Genomic DNA, 22,263 nt, shown 5'->3' on the forward strand with positions numbered 1-22,263 from the left:
TATCTGGGTTCGTCACCAAGATACAGGGAAATACATAAAGTTATGTGATGGTTAGATGAAAGCTCAGGTATACATTATGTATAGTTGCTTCTCTAGGATTAGTTTAATTAAGATCAATGTTTCACATCGTTCATTATTTTTGTATTTGAGAAGGTCTATATTAGAACTTCTGTCACAAAGTCAACACTGCTTTGTTGACTTTATGCTACCATTTAACCTTTGCCTTTAATAAAGTTGATTTAAACTTATATCCTAAAACAATGGTATAAAAGAGTGTTTATTCTCTCACTCTCCAATGACAAGAAACTATGAGAGGACTTCTGTCAATTCCAGAAAGCCAGATCTAGAGTTTCTATTTAATCCCTGGGCAATGTTATGTTACAAAATATTAGGGCCCATTTTTTTTCTTTGTTTCACCCATGAATGCTCAGTTCCCTGGTGCAAGAAAGGAAAAAAGGGAATAGATATCCATTACATCAGCTCTCCACCCCTGGGATTTGCTGAATGTGCAGCATTGACCCAGCACCTATACAAGTTCTGGTAGTGAACCATTGAGGGAAGTCCAAATAAGTTCCCTTTGCTTTTTGCGCAGGATCTTGCAACAACAGATGGCCTGGTTCTCTCTGTAGTGTCCTGCCACATGACAGTGCACTTGCTAGTGTCAGAAAATCTGGGCAGCCTGTGGATTTCACAGATCCATTAATTAAATGTGAACTCCTTTTCACGTAAATGTTAGCTTATGACCCCATGTCCTCACCATCACCCATTTCCATTACATTGCTTGTCCCCAGCCCATACCTTAGTCCATCCACTGCTGAAACCCAAATCCAAGCTTATGTTCCCTCCAGACTTAATTATTTCAATGCTATCATGGCTGGCCTTTCATCTTCCACCCTCCATAAAGCTCTAAGTTCTGCTGCCTATATTTTAACCTAACCTGGACTAAGCCTCACTAACCTATTGCTCCTCTGCGAACTTACCTACATTGGCTACCAATCCACCAACATATCAAATTTAAAATTTTCAACTTGGTATTCAAATTCCTCCATGTCGTCATCCTTCCCTATCCATGTAGCCACTTCCAGCCCTACAACCCTCCGACAACTCTGTTTTCTGGCAACTCTAGCACTTTATGCATTTCCCACTCCCTTTGCCTCACCACTGGTGTTGTGTATTCAGTAATCCAGGCCCTAAACTCCAGGGGCAGTGCAAGAGTATTAGGTGCCCTAGGCAAACCTTCAGCCTTGTGCCTCAAACACCCAGAATTAGCTTTTGAAAATGAAATGTAACTGTAGTCATTAGTAACTATTTTATCAGACGCACTTGCTGATAATGTGGTTTTGCCACCTTGTTTGGCTAAAGATAGGTCTCTGAGTGGAACAGCTGTGTTTTCATTTAATTGAATGTTTTGCATTAGTATAAATAAAAATTCTGTATTCATAATTTCAGGTTTACTTTGCATGAAAAAGGGGAGTATTATGATGCTGATTACACATTCTCATGGTTCTACACTTTTCACAGGATATTTACTGGAGGAAATGTGCAGTGTAGTGTGCAATATAGCTTGCATGATGTTAAAATGTGCTCCTGCAACAGTTACCAGATGATTTTATGCACAATTTACACAACTGATAATCATTACAATAAAGCGGGCTAGATTAAATTACATTCTTTGATGTTATTTACTGGTTTGGAGTTTTGGAATAGTCATGTAGATGTGCAAATTTGTAAAACTGTCACATAAACAGAATAAGGAATATAATGAAATTTTGAGAAACACTGCAGTGTAAATACATGGAAATCTATATGTATGTCAGAATATGTGGATGTAACCAGTAGATCTAGACCTTTCATTCCCACTGCTGAAGCCCATTTGTTTACTTATGTAGTTTCATGAACAGTTCATTCAGTTTTTTGATGCCCCCGCCCCACCCCCCCGGCAAATTTTGCCACTCTAGACAATTGCCTAATTTGTCCAGTGGTTGCTCCGGCCTGCTAAGCTCTGAATTTCCTTAAACCTAGCTGCCTCGCCACCTTTCTCTCTCTCTCTCTCTCTCCTCCTTTAAGACCCTCCTTAAAACCTACCACTTTGACCAAATTTTTATTCTGTCCTAATATCTCCTTTGACTTGATATCAATTTTTGCCTAACGAATGGCCTTGGGACCATTTCCTCCATTAAATATAAAAGCAAAAGTGCAGATGCTGGAAATATGAAACAAAAACATGTCTCAGGGTTGGCACCATCTGTGGACAGGGAAGCCAAGTGGGATAATACAAATAAATGTTTTCGATGCGAATTCACCTACAGTAAAGAGACAGCATAGCCATTAGCACTTGGAGACTAATGAGTCCTACGTATCCAAAATACTGAATTCAAAGCTGGACTCAACAGCAGGTCTGTTGCTGATTTTTGACACTAAGTGCCGACACGCTGACCAGGCATCCAAAAATGCTGACAGCAGGCATGAACCTCTGAGAATGTCATGTATGAATTCTGCTCGACTACATCGATAAGTGCAAAAATCTGATATGGACGAAAATATAATGGACTGAGGGGATCCCATGATTAGTTGAAAACCGGTGGTGTCGGCTCATGCATGCAACCTTGTGAGTCAGTGGGGAGAATGCTCGAGAAGAAAAAAGGAATAATGAAAATTTGTGAACATGAGATGTTTTAGGAGATGTGATGGAGATATTGAGAGGAGCGCTTTGCTCCTCCGCGCCGAGCGGCGGCGCTGCAGCGACTCCTCTCCCGGGCCCGCCCCTGGCTCTCGCTGTGATTGGAGGAAGATGTGCTCCGGAAGGGATTGCTGGCGCGTGCCTTTCCCCATGACCTCTGTTGCTGTCTCTTGCTGCCAGCACCGTGATGGCGGCCTTGAAACCCGTGGAATCGCAGAGTGGCTCCGGCTCCGGCTTGTCCCGCTGGCAGCTGGCTCTCGCCATTGGCGGTCCCATCCTGCTGGGGGCTGGCGCCGTCTATCTGTGGAATAAGAGGACGGTCTCGAAGCGGAGCGAGAGGAAAGCACCGGAAGGCAGCTCCAGCCCAGTGCCCAAGGAGGATGGCGGCCGAGGGGAGAATGAGACGGATGGTCTGGTATGGAACTGGAGGATGAGGGGACAGAGGGACCGCGTAAAACCGGGGATGGGATGGGAGGGGGGAATCAGAAAGCGGCTGAAACAAGGGCAGTGGTTAATTAGTTAGAAACTGACGGAGACATATTTGAGGAGAGGGGAAGGGCAGGTAATGTGGTGCAGAAAATTATATCACAGGGTTGCTTATACTCCTTCAACTAGATATCTGCTTTGAATTCCATTTGCCTGCTTTCTCCCCCCCCCCTTTCATTTTACTTTATTCAAAATGTTCATTGAATTACCCTTTGAATGTTGTATCTGTCTTAATCAATTGTAAAGTATTGTATATTCTAATGATCCATTGCCACAGAAGGCTGTGGAGGCCAGGTCATTGAGATAGATAGGTTCTTGATTGGTAAGGGGATCAAAGGTTATGGGGAGAAGGCGGGAGAATGGGGTTAAGAAACTTATCAGCCGTGATTGAATGGCGGAGCAGACTCGATGGGCCGAATGGCCTAATTTCTGCTCCTTTGTCTTATGGTCTTATGATCCCAGAATTTACTTACAGCATAGTCTGTGATAGCATTCAAAGAGTTATTGATTTCTGCCCAGTACTCTAATTGCAAATTGAAACGCTCTTGTTTGTTTCCCCATGCCATGTTCATTTTCCCTTTTTCGAATATTGGAAACATTCAAATATTTGCTGTTTGAAAGCTATCATGGGTTGTTTCCACCACAGATTCTGGTGGGATATGAGTTTCTTCACAATCCATTGTTTAAAAATCTTTGTGTCTCATCTTGCTTGGGTGCTGATGTTAAATGTTACCTTCCGTTACTAACGCAGCAACTTGATCAGCGGTAATCTGTTTGAATGTTGGAACAGGCACAAAGGGCTGAATGGCTTAGTCATGTTATATTCCTAAATAGATTTTCCTTATTTACCTGATCAAAGTTGTGAAGGCATTTGAACACCAGTCAAAAATAATAGTATTGAAGATGCGCAAATGCTTCAACAGCTGTTAAAGAGAAAAGAGGTTAATGTTTTGGGAGGTAATCATTTTGACTATCATTTGAAAGAAGTGCAGATCAACAGAGAGGTTAGTTATAGAGGAGGTGTTAATTAGTTGAAGTTGAAAAGGCATGAAAGAGGTCCACACAAGTGAAAATGTGAGAAATAGGAGGGGGATTTATACATTTATTAAGTCTGAAATTAAAACTAGTGACCCTGCAAAGTTCCCAAAAGAGAAAAACTTCAACAGTTTCCGCATCAGCACTTCATTAAATTATGCACCTTCAACATGACTCTGGCTCTCCTTTCCAGAACAACAAATGACGTGCCCCAGATCACTAGCATCTACTGTAATGGGAAAGGATAAGGCTAAGGTCCGAAGTTATATACAGCGTAGCTAGGTGAGAGATACTGTTCTTAAATCTTGTGATAGGCCTGGTTAGAATAATGTTAGGAAATCACAATGTGAAGGGTAATTTAAAGCAGCAAACTTCAGGGAGCTTGGACGTCATGCATCCAGATACAACTGAGGCTTCCAGAAAGTGGTGTCTATTTGCAATTGTTTTCCCTGATTTATAGGATCAGTACAGTTGGCAGAAAATGTGGTATATTAGATTAGACAAATTGCTGTAAGTAATTTGTCTCATGGAAATAGTATTTAAGGCAACGAACAGTAATTTAGGAAGGATTTGATGGACAAGTGTTGCAGCTCCTTTGACTTTGAGCAAAGATGCTGAGGAAGGACAGTTGGAGTTCAAGGCATCCCAGATGGAACAGTTTCCCTGCAAATTGGAAAGAAGAGGGAAAGATGTGCTTAGCAACAGGGTTGTGTTGTACTTTGTAGAGTCTGCTTTTTGATGTGAAAGGTGAGGATAATTATCAGATCATTTAACCTTTCTGTTCTAATGGAAATAATCCTAGTTTGTCACTACTATAATCCCTCATCCTTGATATAATATCCTATTTAACTGCTTTGATTTAAGACTTTTTTTAAAAAAAGGAAGTTTCTTAAAGGATTTAAAATCCTTTAAGTTCCATTTGTTCCTTGCCATTCTTCATTCTTCTTGTCCTACTCCTTGCTTCTGTATAATTTTTCCTTTTTGATTTTCTTTTATATTAGACATGGATATGTAAAATTCCTATTCAAAGTCTAATTTTAATTTCTGTACTCTTAACAAACTCCAGCTTTTGCTGCCACTCCATTTTCTTGTGGGAAAAAATTGTGACAACTTTCGCTTAAACCTGAATCCCTGGTCCTGCTACAGATTTTCCATCTAATGGAAGCATGCCTGCACTATTTACCCATCTCAAATTCTTTAATATGTTTGAAAACCTTTCTTCAATCCCCTTAACGTAGTCTTGGAGGAAAATGCCTCCACCTTCCTTGATAATGGTAATCTCTCTATCCTTGTATTCGTCTTGTGTATCAGCACTGTTATTTTTCCATTATTATAGTATCTTATGTTATTCTGGTATATTCTTATAATGGAGTGCCCAGAAAGCGTAACTTTCGTCTAACCAACATCTACCGGCATTCTTGAATTGTTTCATGCCTCTGCTCTGAGAATTTTACTCAATTGCAAATTGTTTTTCGGCTTTTTGTTTTGTTTTTCTCTGCATCTTCTGTATTACCTATACTGACTCTCCCGAATTTTCAGTCCCTGTCTTCAGTCTCCTGTCTTGCTCACGGTTTGCCATTTCCCCTTGTTTGGCACCATCAGCAAACTTGGCATTCCTCATCCTTATGTTCAATTCATCTGATATAAATAGAAAACAATATCTCAGACCAAGTCCATAGGACACATGCTGACTTGAAAAAACATCTGCTTATCCCTGGCCCTAAAGGAAAAAAGAGGGGAAAAGAGGAAGGATGATGTGTAGATGAGCAGGTAGCATAAAGAGGTAGAATAGAAGCAGTGAAGTGGAGTTTCAGGTTACTTCATCCTTATTAATGACCTGTTTAATTCCAACTAATAATCCAATCTCAGTTCTGTCCTGTAACAACTTTGACTTGAATAAATAGTATTTGAGAACTCTGGAGTAGACTATTTAACTCAATTTCGTTAGGAGTTGCATTTTCACTTGTGACCTGTTCATGTTGAGCAATCATATGTTAGCGTAACGTTTGTCCATTCTTTAACATTTTGTTGACTTGTCAATACTAGGATTATCAGCAAAATTGAGTGATCAGTGCACTTTGAATTTCTTTAGACCCAAAAGCATTCTTGGTAGCACTGAGCATACGAAACTGTAAAATTTTAGGTTTCTCCAAATATTTTCAATAGTCACTTGAAACGTTCAGTAATATACATTATTAACGGGATAGATATGATCATACAAATTAGGAGCAGGAATAGGCTGTTTGGCCCCTCGAGCCTGCTCCACCATTCAATAAGATCATAGTTGTTCTGATTCTGTCTAGATTCCCTTGTTAGTCACGAATCTATCTAACTCTGCCTTAAAAATATTCATTGACCCTGTCTCCACTGCTGTCTAGGCAAGAGCGTTCCAAAGATGCACGACCCTCAGAGAAAAACCTTCTCATCTCCATCTATACTGGGAGACCCCTTATTTTTAAACTGTGTCCCCTAGTTCTAGTCTCTCCCACAAGGGGAAACATCCTTTTAGCATCTACCCTGTCAAATCCCCTGAGAGCCGATGTTTCAATAAGATCGCCCCTAACTCTTCCAAACTCCAGTGGATACAGGCCAGCCTGTCCAACCTTTCTTCATAAAATAACCCCCCAATCCCAGGCATCAATCACGTGAACGAACCTTCTCTGAACTGCTGATGCATTTATACCCTTCCTTAAATATGACAACCAAAACAGTACACAGTTTTGTGGTTTCATCAATGCCCTTTACAACGATAACAATACATCCTTGTTTTTATATTCCATTCTCCTTGCAATAAACAGCAATGTTCCATTTGCTTTCCTAATTGCTTGCTGTACCTGCATACTAACTTTTCCTGATTCATGTATCCATCTGTACCTGAGTTCTGTGATCTCTCTTCATTTAAATAATATGCTGCTTTTCTATTCCTCCTGCCAAAGTGGACACGTTCACACTTTCCTACATTATACTTACCTTTGTGTCATCAGCAAATTTAACAACCCTTTGGTCCCTTCATTCAAGTCATTGATATTAATTGTAAATTGTTGAGGCCACAGCACTGATCCCTGTGGCACCGTACTCATCACATCTTGCCAACCCAAAAAAACCCATTTATCCCTAATCTCTGCTTCCTGTTAGCCAACCAATCCTCTATCCATGCTAATGCGTTAGCCCCTATACCATGAGCTCTTATTTTGCAAAGTACCACATCAAGGATCAAGAAGATTCATGTCATGATCTTGTCAAGGATACAAATATATCCAAGTCTGCTGCTGTAGTATTTATCTTGGGCAGCACGCAGTGTTGAATTGCCATTGTATAATAAAAACAAAAATACCTGGAAAAACTCAGCAGGTCTGGCAGCATCTGCAGAGAGGAGCACAGTTAACATTTCGAGTCCGAATGACCCTTCAACAGAACTAAGTAAAAATAAAAGAGAGGTGAAATATAAGCTGGTTTAAGCGGGGTTGGGACAAATAGAGCTGGATAAAGGGCCAGTGATAGGTGGAGATAACCAAAAGATGTCACAGACAAAAGGACAAAGAGGTGTTGAAGGTAGTGATATTATCTAAGGAATGTGCTAATTAAAGGTGGAAAGCAGGACATGCAAGGTACAGATAGCCCTAGTGGAGGTGGGGTGAAGGAATCGAAAAAGGCTAAAAGGTAGAGATAAGACAATGGATGGAAATACATTTAAAAATAATGGAAATAGGTGGGGAAAAAAAGCTATATAAATTATTGGAAAAAAGGGGGGAAATCGGAAAGAGTGTGGGGATGGAGGAGAGAGTTCATGATCTAAAATTGTTGAACTCAATATTCAGACCGGAAGACTGTAAAGTGCCCAGTCGGAAGATGAGGTGCTGTTCCTCCAGTTTGCATTGAGCTTCACTGGAACAGTGCAGCAGGCCAAGGACAGACATGTGGGCATGAGAGCAGGGTGGAGTGTTGATATGGCAAGCGACAGGGAGGTCTGGGTAATGCTTGTGGGCAGACCGAAGGTGTTCTGCAAAGTGGTCACCCGGGTGAAGGTTGGTCATTGAAACAGAGGCCTCAATGTGAATGAGCTCACCCAGGTAGTAGACAGTCGAAGTGCGCTCTGTAAGCCAGTCACCTGAAGTACAAGAGGACAAGGGTTAGAGACAGTGGCTGTATCTCCCAGTGAGTGACTACAGGAAATCACTCCCCATCCACCAATCACATACCATTCATTAGGTGCAGAGAGAATGACAGATGCCCTTCTCCAGACTTGGTGGAGCTGAATAGGATCCAGGTGGGCTTGATGGGGTCACTGCTCACATTGCCCTTCCCGGAAAGGCAGGGGAGTCATTTTAAGATAACTTCAGAGACCACCGGCAGCTGTAGATCTTATTGACAAATCAAGTAAAGATTCTCACCTAAAATAACGACACCTCCATTCATTCTCACAATGACAGATCTATGGTACTCTGGGGTGTGGTTCAGGTGGGTGGTGTAGGTGAGGAAATCTGCATTCATCTGAAAGAATCAGGTTAAGGAATGAACTGATCTGAAATGAGAATCTTCTACACGGGTTAACCATGAAGTTATCCCATCCCCTGAAAACAATTCTGAGGGGGATTGACAGGGTCAGTGTGAAGAGGCTACTTCCCCCCCAACTAGAGAATTTACTATTGGGGTAGTCATCTCAGGTCAGGGATCAGGGATTTAGGATTAGGATTAACATAACATGGAATTTCTTCATTCAGCAAGAAAGGAATATTGTGACTTCACTATCCCAGTGCTGAAGGTGTTATTCACAGAATGCTGTGTTTTGAGTTAGTCTCCATTGTCTTCTGTAGCTTAACTGTAAGTCTTTTATTAATTAGAATTATTTTCATAGTTACAGCTTGGTCTACTCATATTTGTGTTCAGCAAAGTGCACCCTGCTCTCATGCCCATATGTCTGTCCTTGGCCTGCTGCATTGTTCCAGTGAAGCTCAACACAAACTGGAGGAACAGCACCTCATCTTCCGACTAGGCACTTTACAGCCTTCCGGTCTGAATATTGAGTTCAACAATTTTAGATCTTGAACTCTCTCCTCCATCCCCGCCCTCTTTCCGATTCTCCCCCCACCCGCCCTCTTTTTTTTCCAATAATTTATATAGATTTTTCTTTTCCCACCTACTTCCATTATTTTTTAATGTATTTCCATCCATTGTTTTATCTCTACCTTTTAGCCTTTTTCGATTCCTTCACCCCACCCCACCTCCACTAGGGCTATCTGTACCTTGCATGTCCTGCTTTCTATCTTTAATTAGCACATTCCTTAGATAATATCACCACCTTCAACACCTCTTTGTCCTTTTGTCTGTGACATCTTTTGGTTATCTCCACCTATCATTGACCCTTTATCCACTCTACCTGTCCCACCCCTAAACCAGCTTATTTTTCACCTCTTCTATTTTTACTTAGTTCTGTTGAAGGGTCATTCGGACTCGAAACGTTTACTGTGCTCCTCTCTGCAGATGCTGCCAGACCTGCTGAGTTTTTCCAGGTATTTTTGTTTTTGTTTTGGATTTACAGCATCCGCAGTTTTTTGCTTTTTGTCATTGTATAATGTTAGAGCACTTAGTGGATGCAGGTTCACTTTTCTCATTTTGTTGATTCTTTTGGTTTCTGGTACAATGCTGAATGAAGTAACAGGAAAAGTGGGCACTTGAGATAGTGCTAACTGTGCAACTAGCAGAATCCACTTTCATTTGACAGGAGGGTTAAGGAGGTCAAAAGGAGAAAAAAAAGCAGGCAGTGATCATTTTCAGAAATAAAGATGAAAGCAGAAACCACTGCCAATGGTAAAAGGAGCGAGAAAGAAGCTATTAGTTCGTTAGTCTGGTTTCTAGTTTGGGGGAGAGGTAGGATGATGGTGTGATGAAATCAAAATGTTATAACCCACTATAAATATTGTTTTCCTTCTCTAGAGCTTGTTAGACCAGGCCCAAGCTGCAAAGAATAAAGGAAACAAGTATTTTAAGGCTGGAAAATTTGAACAAGCTATTCAATGTTACACTGAGGCAATTGGCCTCTGTCCACTCAATCAGAAACAGGACCTTTCAACATTTTATCAGAATCGGGCTGCAGCGTTTGAACAGTTGGTATGTAGGACTTTTTACTTGTACTTTAATAATAACCATGAGACTAACTAAATGTCACATACTGGCAGTGCTCCTCAAACTTTTGTGTACAGCCTTCATATATTCATTTAAGTTTGTAGGCCCCTTAAATTTTTTTACGTGGCCACACGCATGACAACTTAAAGGGTTTGACTTCTGGTTGGCCTGCGTGATGAAAGTCCCAATTGCAAGACCATGCAGGTTAAGGAAAGGTTGCATACAAGGATAATGTAACTAATGTGACAGCTGAATGTCAAGCTAGTGTTATGAATTACTAGTAGAGCCAAGGTAGCTGCATTCAAGCACTGTATAGTTTATGTATTAGGGAAGAAGAGTTCATAAAAATGGTTGAAATAAGGAAATAAGTCCTATTGAGTTTCTGTGGTAACAAAGGCAGAATTCTACAAGGTGACTTATTTTATTGATAAAACATTTAATGGAAATAACATTTCCTGAGTCAGAAATGCCCAACTTGTGGGTCCACAAACCCTGGCAATCCGGTTGTCAGAGCCTAGGTAACTCTTTCGAGTACAAACACGTTTCCATCTGTTTTTCAGATGAAGTTACATTGTTTCATAGTTTGCCATTGTAAGATTTGAACTCTTGATCTTGGGGTTACAAGCCCAGTACCATAATCACTTGGCTATTTAGGCCAAGCTCAGAGCCTAGGTAGTTGAGTCCTATTTTTACTTCAATTAACTACTTAGGGGTTTGCCCTATGGATTTTGAGAATCTGGACGTTTGGAAGCTGTTTTGCTTAACACCGTACATCTTTGGTGAATAAACTCTAAATCAGAACCCCTGTGTCTGTTGATAGCTACAGCTTCAGAGTGGCGCACATTGATCTAAATATGGAGTTAAATTTTACGTGGCCCTTTAGGCTCCAGGCACGGTATGTTACCTTTGTGCTCACAGCGACTTGGGTACTCTTGCACTACATAACCTTTCTTCAAGTGTTTATTTGTAGGATGTCATAAATGTTATTTTAAAACAAGGTATTTCTGGTAAATTTTAATTATTGAACTGGAGGGAATTCTTTGTGTTAGTATTGCATTGTGTGTCATTATAGATAGCTGCTTGTTTTCAAAGTTTTTAGCTATTTGCTTCCTCATCTTTTACAAGTTTTATGATATGACACAATCCTACCATAGATTTTGGTAAAATGAATTATGCTTCAACTCACTAATTTCCGTATTGACAAAATCTTTACCAATTCACATGGGGTATGAATATGCTTCACAAGATATATTACAGCATGAGATTTGGCAAATGGTGCTTAGCCTCTTGTCATTTGTTGCCTGATTTTGCCATTCTGCATTAAGCATTTCAGATTTAACTATTACTCCAAACTCCATGGACTGCTAATCCTGCTAAACATTTACTAACTGCCATTGCAGTTAGTAGATGCTGTGTGACTTATGCCTTTGAAAATTCTTTTATCTGACAGGAATAGTGTTTTAAACAGCTGATAAAATTCCACTCTTCACTTAGGTTTTCATTTCCAAATGGGCTCGGGGGTTGAGACCAACCAAATTCACTTGTCACTTAACTTGCTAATTGGGGCATAGAGGTTAATTAATTCACTTAGATGCTCTTGTGTATATAAATATATACTTCCAATGAAAGTTAATCCAAATATTTGAGGGTTTGAAACTGCTGTTTCATTGGCCTGAATTTTGTGGTGGTAATGACATCAAAGCTGTCAGAGTTCGCTATCATTACTCCTCTGAAACTGCCAGCAGTCCACACTTGGGCAGAATTATGCAGAAATCCTGAGGTTTTTGTCAGTTTTGAGGGTGCACTGTTGTGACCCCCTCCCTCCGGCTCCAATCAGTGGGCAATGAATTGAAGTGACAAGAACTTCTATGCTTATGCTGTTGGTCTCACTGTAAAAATCCTTCAGAAGATTACACCATATTGAATGAGGTGTAATTGGATTTTTAATGGTGTGCTAACTTCATAGTTATCCCCTCAGTGGCCATGAAAAGTAAATTTATATACTTGTGGAACATCCAATTTCTCCAAAATGATAAATTCCAGGTTTTAAAAAAAGTTTTAGAAGTCTGTTTATTTTAGCTTCTAAATTCAATCATCATTTTATTTCACTATCTGAAAATTTAAATTAAAAATGAAGAATATTAAGTGCTTTTAACTCCCTGATTTGTTGTTGTTTGAATACTTCAGTATGTTGGCTGCTTAGTTGCTGACATCACTGCAGCAGGATGTCAAAACATCCCCTGACATCCTATCCTATACAATGTTGCTGTGACTTGCATCAGATTTAAACTGTCATCAGGTAAGGGGAAATTAAACCATGGAGATCGTTAGATCTTTGTGGGCAAGCTTTCTTTGTGGTCAACACTGCCAGCCATTGACTACAAAATCAGGGCTGCTAAGTTTTGTTTTGACTGACAAAAGTGTCAGTGGGTTAATTGTAGTTTTGGTCTATCCAATATCAGTATATCTGCAAACATTTCATAGTTGATGTTAAAAATCTGATGAAATTTTGCATTACTTTTGTGAAATATAAGAAAAAGTGTTCATATATTAAGCTACAAGTTATATTTAACAATTAAATGCAGATGATTAAACTATGCATTCATTTGTGAATGCTGCATTGTTGAAAATTGTGTACAAGTAAGATGAAATAAGATGCAAGTAACTTTCTTTTCTTCTTTCTCCCCCCTTCCCCCACTCCTTCCCCAAACCATGAATATCTAGTTCTGAATTATGCCTTGAGTTTCCACAACAGTACAAAAAAACGAATGGCTTTAAAAGTGCAAAATTATCCTTGCATTGCTGTGACTTTTGGGTTCTTGCCGAAGAAGGTTCACACAGTACTCGTCCTGCTTGCAACCAGAAAGAATGGCAGCCATTGGTAAAACTGTTGCCTCATTGACATTGCATTACTGTTGCTACAGTTTGAGTAGCCATGGTTGGAGTACTGCCCCTTGAGTGGACAATGAGAGGGGCTAAATCATTTGATCAGTGTCCACTCCATAACACTTCCATTGTATGTCAAATGTCTCTGATTAAAATTGTAGTGCAGCTCCTTTTCCCCTGCTATAGAAGATGCATTTTCCATGTCACCTAACTAAGGTTAAATCCTATGTATACTCTGATAAATTAATGCATCAATTTGAATGTTTTGACACTGCATTCTACTCAGTTCAAAGATTCTCAAACAAAATCAATGATTCACTTTGATCATGTGACAAATTTGTATTACAGCAAAAATGGAATGAAGTTGCTCAGGACTGCTCTAAGGCTGTAGAACTCAACCCCAAGTACGTAAAGGCGCTATACCGCCGTGCAAAGGCATATGAGAAACTAGATAATAAGAAGGAGTGCTTAGAAGGTTTGTGTTCTTTTTTTAACCTAATAATGTTTAAAATTTTTCCCCTTACTCATAAATTTTCTCCTCATCTATCCTGATGGTGTTTTACTGGGGTTCAGTTTCACAGTGCTATCTGCCTTCCAATATCTAGCCCATGACCATTCTTCATGCATAAGCCTAGATGGTGAATATCAGGTTTCTGCCATGGAGGAAAATTACAGCTGAACTAGGATTTCCACACTGCAGCCTTCTGCAGTGGTCGCTTAATGGCAATGAGGAGCAGGAACTTCATCTGATTTTTCATATTTTCTCCCTGCACTTGAGCACAATTTTAACATTCACTACCACAGGTGAAATCAGTTCACTCAGGAACTGAGCCTGCAACATTCTGGCATAGATAACTTAATATTATGCACTACGTCGTCATGTTTAACCCAACTTTATAAATGTTATGTCCACATTGGATTTGTAAGGCTGCAATAATACTGTAGACTTGTGCCCGTCAAATTTAGAAAAACATTAAATTCAGGAATTCTAACTGCTATTTTCTGGGCTGGCTGTAAGTGCAGTTTTCCAGGACAGGTGAAGTGATAATATACATTTTAACATCCAACTAATGATTTTATTTCTTACATGGATGAATGATCTGAAAATTACAATTTCAGCAGCAACTTTATTTATATGCTGCCTTTAATAAAACATTCAAAGGTGTTTCATAGGAGTGCTATGGAACCAAACTGGATGCTGAACGACATGAGGCAGTATTAGGGCAGATGGCCAAAAGCTTGGTCAAAGAGGTAGGTAGGTCTTATAGGAGAAAGGAGAGTGGGAGAAAAACAGAGCGAACTCCAGAGCTTAGGGCTTGGGTAATTGAAAGGATGGCCACAAATGCTCAAGAGGCCAGAATTAGATGAGCTCAATTTGGTGATGCTTGAGGAGGTTACAGAGTCAGAGGGATGAGTGATTTGAAAACAAGGATGAGAATTTTAAAATGTGGGGCAGTGAGCATGGAAGCTGGATGAACTAGACATGGAGCGAATAAGGACAGAGGGAGCAGAGTTTTGGGTGACCTCAAATTTAAGGAGGATAGAATTTGGGAGACTAGGAGGGAAGGCATTGGATAGATGAGTGATAACCAAGGCATTTCAGCAGATGTTGAGCTGAGGTAGGGTCAGAGCTGGGCAGTGTTACAGAGATGGAAATTGGTGATGTTAGTGATGGTATAAGTATGTGGTTGGGAGCTCATCTCGGGGATTAATGTGACACAGGTTGCGAGCAGTCTGATTCATGCTCAGCCAGTTGCCAGGGAGAGAAATGGAGTCAGTAGTTAGGGAATGGAGTTTGGAAAGGAGATCGAAGATAATGGCTGTGGTCTTCACAGTGTTCAGTTGGAGGAAATTTCTGTTAATTCATTACTAGTTGTCGGACATGGTGATGGCAGATTTAAAGGAGAAGGCGATGGTACCTGAGGGGAGAAAACTGTTTAAATTATCAGCTAACATGACAACCAGGAAAGGATGTTTTGTGGTCAGTATTTAGTGGAAATAAGATTGAGGAAGCAGGAGGAGGGTCTCGTGGACACGATGAGCCTGGAGAGGGTGTAAGCGGAAGTATGAAAAAGAGAAAGACGAAAGTTCAGGGTTTGGGCGGGGGAATCTTTAGAATAATTTTGGCCCGTTGAAAGGGAGGGATGCGACAGGTGCACCTGAATGGTGTCAAACTTGTGGCAAAGAAGGCCATAAGCTCCTCATACTTTTGTTGGAGGTGGGTGTGGAGCAGATGGGCAAAGGATTTAAAACGGGTTGCAGTTGAGAAAAGCTGGAGGGTTATCTTTGCTTTCCAGTTTAATCCTGGAATAGTGAGCAGTTTCAGCTGATAAGAGCAAGGACCAATGGTGCTTTTTGTGGTCCAGCCAGATCTGGCAGTGAATGGCTAAATCAATTGGTCGCTATATCTTCAAGTCTGCGTCTTTTAGACAAGAGAGTGGAAATGAGGACAGAATGAGAGCCCGGGTGAGAGAGAGTAATGAGTTTATTGGTGCTGGAAAATCGAGGGTGGGGATGAAAGTGCAGTTGAGCAAACCTGTAGCTGCAGAAATGTTGCAGTGAACAGAGGGCCAAAGAAGAGATAATTGGGATTTTGAAAGTACAGTTGTAACTGAATTGTGGGTTAGTATTTTCCAGGTTGGACACAGTAAGGAAGTATGATTTGGATGTGGGCGGAAAGTGTTACAAGGAAATGATCAGAGCTGGCCTTGTGTGATTTGATATGATGGGAGTAGCATTCTGAGTTTCTGTATGATTTTGTGGGGAAGAAAATGCCACTTCAGAATTTGAGTGGAAAATCTATATTACCTTTCATTGTTTTATTTCTGCCATTAAAGGCTGTTGAGAGCATTATACCATTTGTTTAAAAAAACTTCTGATTCCTTTCTGCTTGCTAAGGTGAAGAATATTTTGGGAAATGGTTGTCTTCGTGAAATAGATCTGTTGCATGGTAAAGTTCCAGTTATTATACCCCACTAATGTGCCTTGACCCCAACCCATAATGGCACCTTCTTACAGCACCATGATGACTTTTTTCACTTGGTTAACTAGCCCCCATCAATTTGCTGAGATGTTGACTCTTATGTGCTGAAAGTATGAAATGTTTGCCATTTTTTTAAATTGAGAAATTAAAAAGCAAAAGCATTGTGTTTGGCTGTAATGCATTAAATGACATAATATTTGTGTGTGCATGTCTCTGTTTCTACTAAATTTAAAAAGGAGTTCTGAAAGAAAAGACAATTCTGACCTTGAATTCTGAGCAATGTGTGAGCACTACCTAAGCACTAGAGACACAATGTGTCTTAGTTGCTGTATATTAGCAAAAACTTAATTGGGTCAGGGTTGTTTGGATAGCTTCTTCAGATTACAAAACTCTTAATTTTGGCAGAGCTTATAGTCTGTAATTTCATAACCACCAGGCAGATGTCATAAAAGGCAAAACTTCCATTGTTTCAGTAAACATTGTTCCAGGTGAGAATGGGCTATTGCCTATTGTCATTTACTTGTAGATGTTAGAAATAAGTAACTGTCCACCTGGTGGGAGAGAACCATAAATATTTTTGAAGCAATAAAAGCAACAAGCTGCAAATGATGTAAATCAAAACAATCTCTGAGCAAATAAAATCAGTCAGCATCTGTGGTGAAAATAGGTAAAGTAACCTTCCCTAAGACTCTTCAGTATGGCAACCTTAGCTCAGTGATAGCACTTGTACCTCTGTGGTTCAAGTCCCACTGCAAAACCTAAGCATATAATCAAGGCTAACAGTTCAATCTCGAAGGAGCACTGCACTGTTTGGAGTGCCATGCTCTGGATAAGCAGTGCCCTGTCAGCCCTCTTGGGGTGAACATGTCTTATTCAAACAAGAGCAGAATGCATTGCACCGACATGCTGTGAATTCCAGTTTGTTGTTTCTTTCTCTGGTCTGCAATTTGAAAGAAGTGACACTTATCTAAGCAACAGTACCAGCATGTTCAGTTCACTCAGTGTAATTTTGTTTGTTGTTGTGATGGAGAGAAACCTAGGTGCAGTGATATGCATCTGCATAAAAGATTATCAAAGAGCTTGGTTTAAAGGTTGTGTAAATGGCCTTTGCAATTATGCATTTTATTTTCAAGTCAAAAAGTAAGCTGTGTGCATATCTAAATTCATTTTTCTTCTGGGCATGTTTAATTATTTAAATTAATTCAATTTGTAGTTACAGCCCTAACCTTTACTGAACAGTAATTCAGGCCCAGGCTAACGCTTTGGAGACAGGGATTCAAATCCTACCATGGCAGCTGGTGGAATTTAAACTCAATTATAGAAAAGAAATCTGGAATATAAAGCTCGTCTCAGTAATGGTGACCGTGAAACTATTATTGATTGTCGTTAAAAACCATCTGGTTCACTAATGCCCTTTTAGGGAAGGAAATCTACAGTCCTCACCTGACCTGGCCTTCATGTAACTCCAGATCCACTGCAATGTGGTTGACTCTGAACTGCCTTCTGAAATTATCTAGTAATCCATTCATTTCAAGGGTAATTAGGGATGGGTAACAAATGCTGGCTTTGCCAGTGATGCCCACATTCCATCAAAGAAAAAAATGGGCTGCGTATGCTTTGTTTCCCAATTAAAGATGGCAGGAACAGAGCGGGCACCTGAAACATAACATGCCATGAAAAATCACTGTTAACTGATTACTCTTAATCCTGTAGCATGCTACCTATTGAAATTACCTTGTTTGGGAGAGAGCCCAAATTGTGACTAGCATTTTGTATTTTCCAAAATGATTATTTTGTTCTTTGCAATTCTAGTGTGTAATATCAATTTTAAAAACAGAAATGCTTATTTCAAGCTAATTGGGTTTAAACTCTCACTGACATCGAAGGAACCAGTATTTTCCAACTTTACTTGTTGCCAACCTATATTCTAACCACCATTGCCAAAAAGATGTTTCTTTATTAAAAGAAAATCAGAGATTTGTGCCACTGCTGAGGATATTTTGGAGTGCTCTCATTGGTAACAGGACTGACTTCTTCGTATCTTTCAGATGTCACTGCAGTTTGTATCCTGGAGGGATTCCAAAACCAACAAAGCATGTTGCTTGCTGATAGAGTCCTTAAGCTGCTTGGAAAAGAGAAAGCTAAAGAAAAGTATAAGGTTAGTGGCTGAAGTGCCACAGGTGCTTGTTATGTATACCATCTTGAATTTGGTCCCAACATATTAATGCAAACAGTATTCCCATATGCCAGAATCAGAAAGCAAATGCAGGTTTGCACCATACTCTGTTAACAGACCTCTTTCGAGTCTGTTGCTGCTCAGGCTCAAAGGACGAGCTTGGATTTCAACAGTTCCACATGCAGACATTTTGCAGCGTGTTTCATGATGCAAAGAAAAGGATATCTGCAGGTTAGCGAAAAAGAGCAATGGTGGGGAAGCACAAGTAGAGTCGGGCCTTTAGTAGGTTTTCAAAGGCGTGGTGGAAGCTGGTAAGGTAGATGTGCTGATGGAGTTCCAAGGAGGGTGGCATTGTCATTGAAGTAGTGCCTGCAAACAAGGATGGACCTCCGTGATATATTCCATAACTGGGCCAAGCAGAAGAAGCCTTTCCAGGCAGTGTTGTATGAACTAAGCAGTAGGTAAGACTGGAACCAGGAGAGAGCAATGTTGCAGAAGAGACATTTTTGAGAAGCAAGTAATTGTTGCACAGGATATCACTTGTGTCTTTGACTGAGGTGGGTGTCCAGCTATAGTCTGATTGAATGGCTTTAGATGGTTGCAGAGCCCAACGTTACATATTCCAGGAGACTAGAAAGAAAGGTAACATTGGAGGTGGAATAACGGTTAGAAATGTTTAAAGATGAGTTGGTAGTAGAAGAGCAGTGTTAGCAGATTTGAACAATGTAGGGACAGTTTGATTCTGGATTATGGAAACATAACACAAAAAAATTGAAGCAGGAGTAGATCATACAACCCTTGCTCCACCATTCAGTAAGTTCATGGCTGATTTCTGCCTCAACTTCACTTTCCCAACCATCCCCTATATCCCTTAATACTGAGTCAAAAAATCTGTGGGCTGAATTTTCCCAGAATTGCAGTAAGTGTGGTAGCGGGCGGGTAAAATGGAGTCCTACCCACCGATGAAAATGGTGGGCTTTCATGCCGCACCTTCCTGAGCCCGTCTCGTTATATACTCACTCCCATAAAACATACCATTTCCATGGCGGGTGGGCTGTCATTCTCACGCTCACCATCACCCCCCTGTTGCAACACGCTGGCTGCCGTCGTTAAAAGGCAGCCACCAGCAAAGCTTTCATCAGCACCAGCTCACCACCGCTGCCTGGGAGACATGACCTGCAAAGGAAAAAAGACTGCAGCCCCCCTGCTTCAACAACGGGTCCTTCGAGCGACTGCTGGATGTTGTGGAGGCCCGTTGGGATGTGCTGTACCTCCGCTCTGTCTGCAGGATGGGTAGCAGTGTCACCAACCCGGCTTGGGAGGCAGTGGCAGCAAGTGCTCAGTGCCAAAGCCCTTCAGAAGAGGACAGCTACCCAGCGCCTCAAAAGGATGAGTGATGATCTCTGTTCCGCCAGGGTAAGTCACTCTTTTCATCACTCCAAACTCACTCTCAAACCCATCACACACCTACAGGGCTCTCACTGCCAGTGCAATTGACATCACTATTCACTCTTTCTCACAAACCATCATTGTCCTCATCCCGTCCATGGGACCACTCAATATCCACACAGGCCAGGAATGCTTATGATCTGGCCCAGCAGGCATCCTGATACGCTCTCTCCATCTCTATCCATGCAGGACAAACTGGCTCATAACAGGAGGGAAAGGTCACAGACAGGTGGAGGGATGATGGAATTCAAAGTTCTCAGAATTTGAAAACACAGCCATTCAGCTGGCCGGCAATGACTGGGACTGGTCCTGTGCTGATGGTGAGGTTGGCGCTGCTCTACCAAGTGAGGATCCAGCAGTGCAGCATCCATCAGATAACCATGAGTGATGTGTCGTCTTTCACAGGCCACTGCCATGCACTAATTGTCTCTCCTTGCTTTCACGGGCACATCTGGGAAGCGGCAGACAAGAGTCCACGACCCAGAGCCTCCAAGCAAGCTCCGAAGAAACGAAGAGGAATCTGAAAGCGGCCTCCCTGAAGCCCCATCACAGCGTTCACCCACACCCTCACCAGCGCAGAGACACGCACCTCGGTGGGTCCTAGCTTTAGAGTAGTCTCGGGACCACAATCTGGTGAGCACATCGCACTTTCTGATCCACAGTAGGTGGGGGCAGGGACTTCCCAGATCCCTGACACTCTGAGGACGGCTGGAGGCCAGAATGTTGCTGAGTCCGAGTCAGATGATGAGCCTCTGGACTCGATCGTGTCACGGTTGCTGGCGCTGCAAAGGCAAGCGCGGGAATATCAGGAAGGGATGGCCGCTGCACTCCTCAGATTGCAAGGCGCACATCCGTCTTCGGGCTGAGGTGATAGCGCCGGCATTGCAATGCACCGAAGTCAACACTGGCAGGATGGCAGCCGCCATGGAGACCTTGGTCCAGGACATCACTCCTGCATGGGCTTAACTCCATCGCTGATGCCATAGCTGGTCCTGAACAGTGTGTATGCAAGAGGGGTGCTGGGCAGCTCAACCTCACTCCAGCCACCCCTTCTACTCACGGAGTCAGCCGGGGCCCTTGGGCACCCATAGTGGGGAGGATCAGCAGGTGCACACTCCGGGGCCATCCACCCAGGTGACCCTGGGAGTGACTGGCTCATCCGACTCCCCTCTTCATGTGACCTCCGCTGATCCAGCTTCACAGGCCGAGGAGGGTGCCACTGCCACGCAGGACCCTGAAAGCAGGCTGGGGCCCTCCAAGTCTTGGCCCTCCAGAGGACACCTGTCAAAGTCATCAAAGACAGGGCATCACAGTCAGCAGGCTGCCTCCACCTCCGCTGTGGATGTCAGGGGAGCACCAAGACGTAGCAGCAGGGTTAGAACAACTAAGGAGAATTAACTCTTTTGGAGTCAACCAAATAAACTAAATTAACAAAATGAGGGATAAAGTAAACAGCCCCTAAATTAGGATAAAAGAAAAAAACTGCGGATACTAGAAATCCAAAACAAAAACAAAAATACCTAGAAAAACTCAGCAGGTCTGGCAGTTTGTGCGGAGAGAAACACAGCCAACGTTTTGAATCCAAATGACCAACAAAATTAGGGTAGCTGTAAAACCAAAGACAAAGTTTAAAGGAGACTTACAAACATCAAACCAAAATGTGGTTTAAGGGGGTCGATAAAGCACCCCAGTCCCCACGGTGCCCACCGGGCATGGAAGGCCTCGATGGTGCTGGCAGACACCACGTGCTCCCTCTCCAGGGACACCCAGCCATGAACGTAGCCATGGAAGAGGGGCAGACAGTCGGGTCGGACAACCCCCTTGATCGCCCGATGCCTGGACCTCTTAATGGCTAACTTGGCCAAGCCCAGGAGCAGGTTCATGAGGAGGTCCTCCTCCCTCCCAGCCCTCCTCCGCATTGGGTGCCCATAGATCAGGAGCGTGGGGCTGAAGTGCAAACAAAACAGTAATAAAAGGGTTTTTTTTAAATAACTGAAAAGGGAATGCAGCCTACAACAATTAACATAGACATGGTTCACGGACTCCACAAGATCACAAAAAAGGCAGGTATCTTGGGAGTCCGTGAACCGACACATTCTACGATTGTAGAGGACTGCTGCATGCAGCACCCCTGGTCCCCGATGGAAAGCGGGAGGACACCTCCGTAGAGGGCGCCCAATGAGGACCTCCGCCACCAGACAGCAACAAGGCACGCCAGGGCAAGGAAGTGGAGGGTGTGCAGCAGCAGCCTGTACAGGAAACCCCTCCACGCCATGCTAAAGGACATGGAGGGCATTTCCGCGAGGCGGCTCATGTTGTGGGGCACCGGCTCCCGAGGGAGGTTTTGGGGCTTGGGGCCAATGTGGAGTTCCGTCCGAACAGGGGTATGCTCAGGCGGAAGACCTATGCCATCTCGAGGCCCAGTATAATGTCGGGGCTGAGCAC

General features: G+C 42.1%; 1 protein-coding gene across 1 annotated transcript in view; it reads left to right on the forward strand.

Moving 5' to 3' along the window:
• Nucleotides 1–2,826: 2,826 nt before the first annotated feature.
• The window catches only part of tomm70a (translocase of outer mitochondrial membrane 70 homolog A (S. cerevisiae)), a 36,103-nt gene continuing 16,666 nt past the window's right edge, over nucleotides 2,827–22,263 (forward strand). Inside the window, exons 1-4 of the mRNA XM_041211903.1 lie at nucleotides 2,827–3,095; nucleotides 10,136–10,309; nucleotides 13,559–13,685; nucleotides 18,242–18,351. Of these exons, the coding sequence (XP_041067837.1) occupies nucleotides 2,868–3,095; nucleotides 10,136–10,309; nucleotides 13,559–13,685; nucleotides 18,242–18,351 (639 nt within the window). The 5' untranslated portion in view covers nucleotides 2,827–2,867. The remainder of the gene's footprint in view (nucleotides 3,096–10,135; nucleotides 10,310–13,558; nucleotides 13,686–18,241; nucleotides 18,352–22,263) is intronic.

This window comes from Carcharodon carcharias, chromosome 18, assembly GCF_017639515.1.
Source record: "Carcharodon carcharias isolate sCarCar2 chromosome 18, sCarCar2.pri, whole genome shotgun sequence".
NCBI classification, from domain to species: domain Eukaryota; kingdom Metazoa; phylum Chordata; class Chondrichthyes; order Lamniformes; family Lamnidae; genus Carcharodon; species Carcharodon carcharias.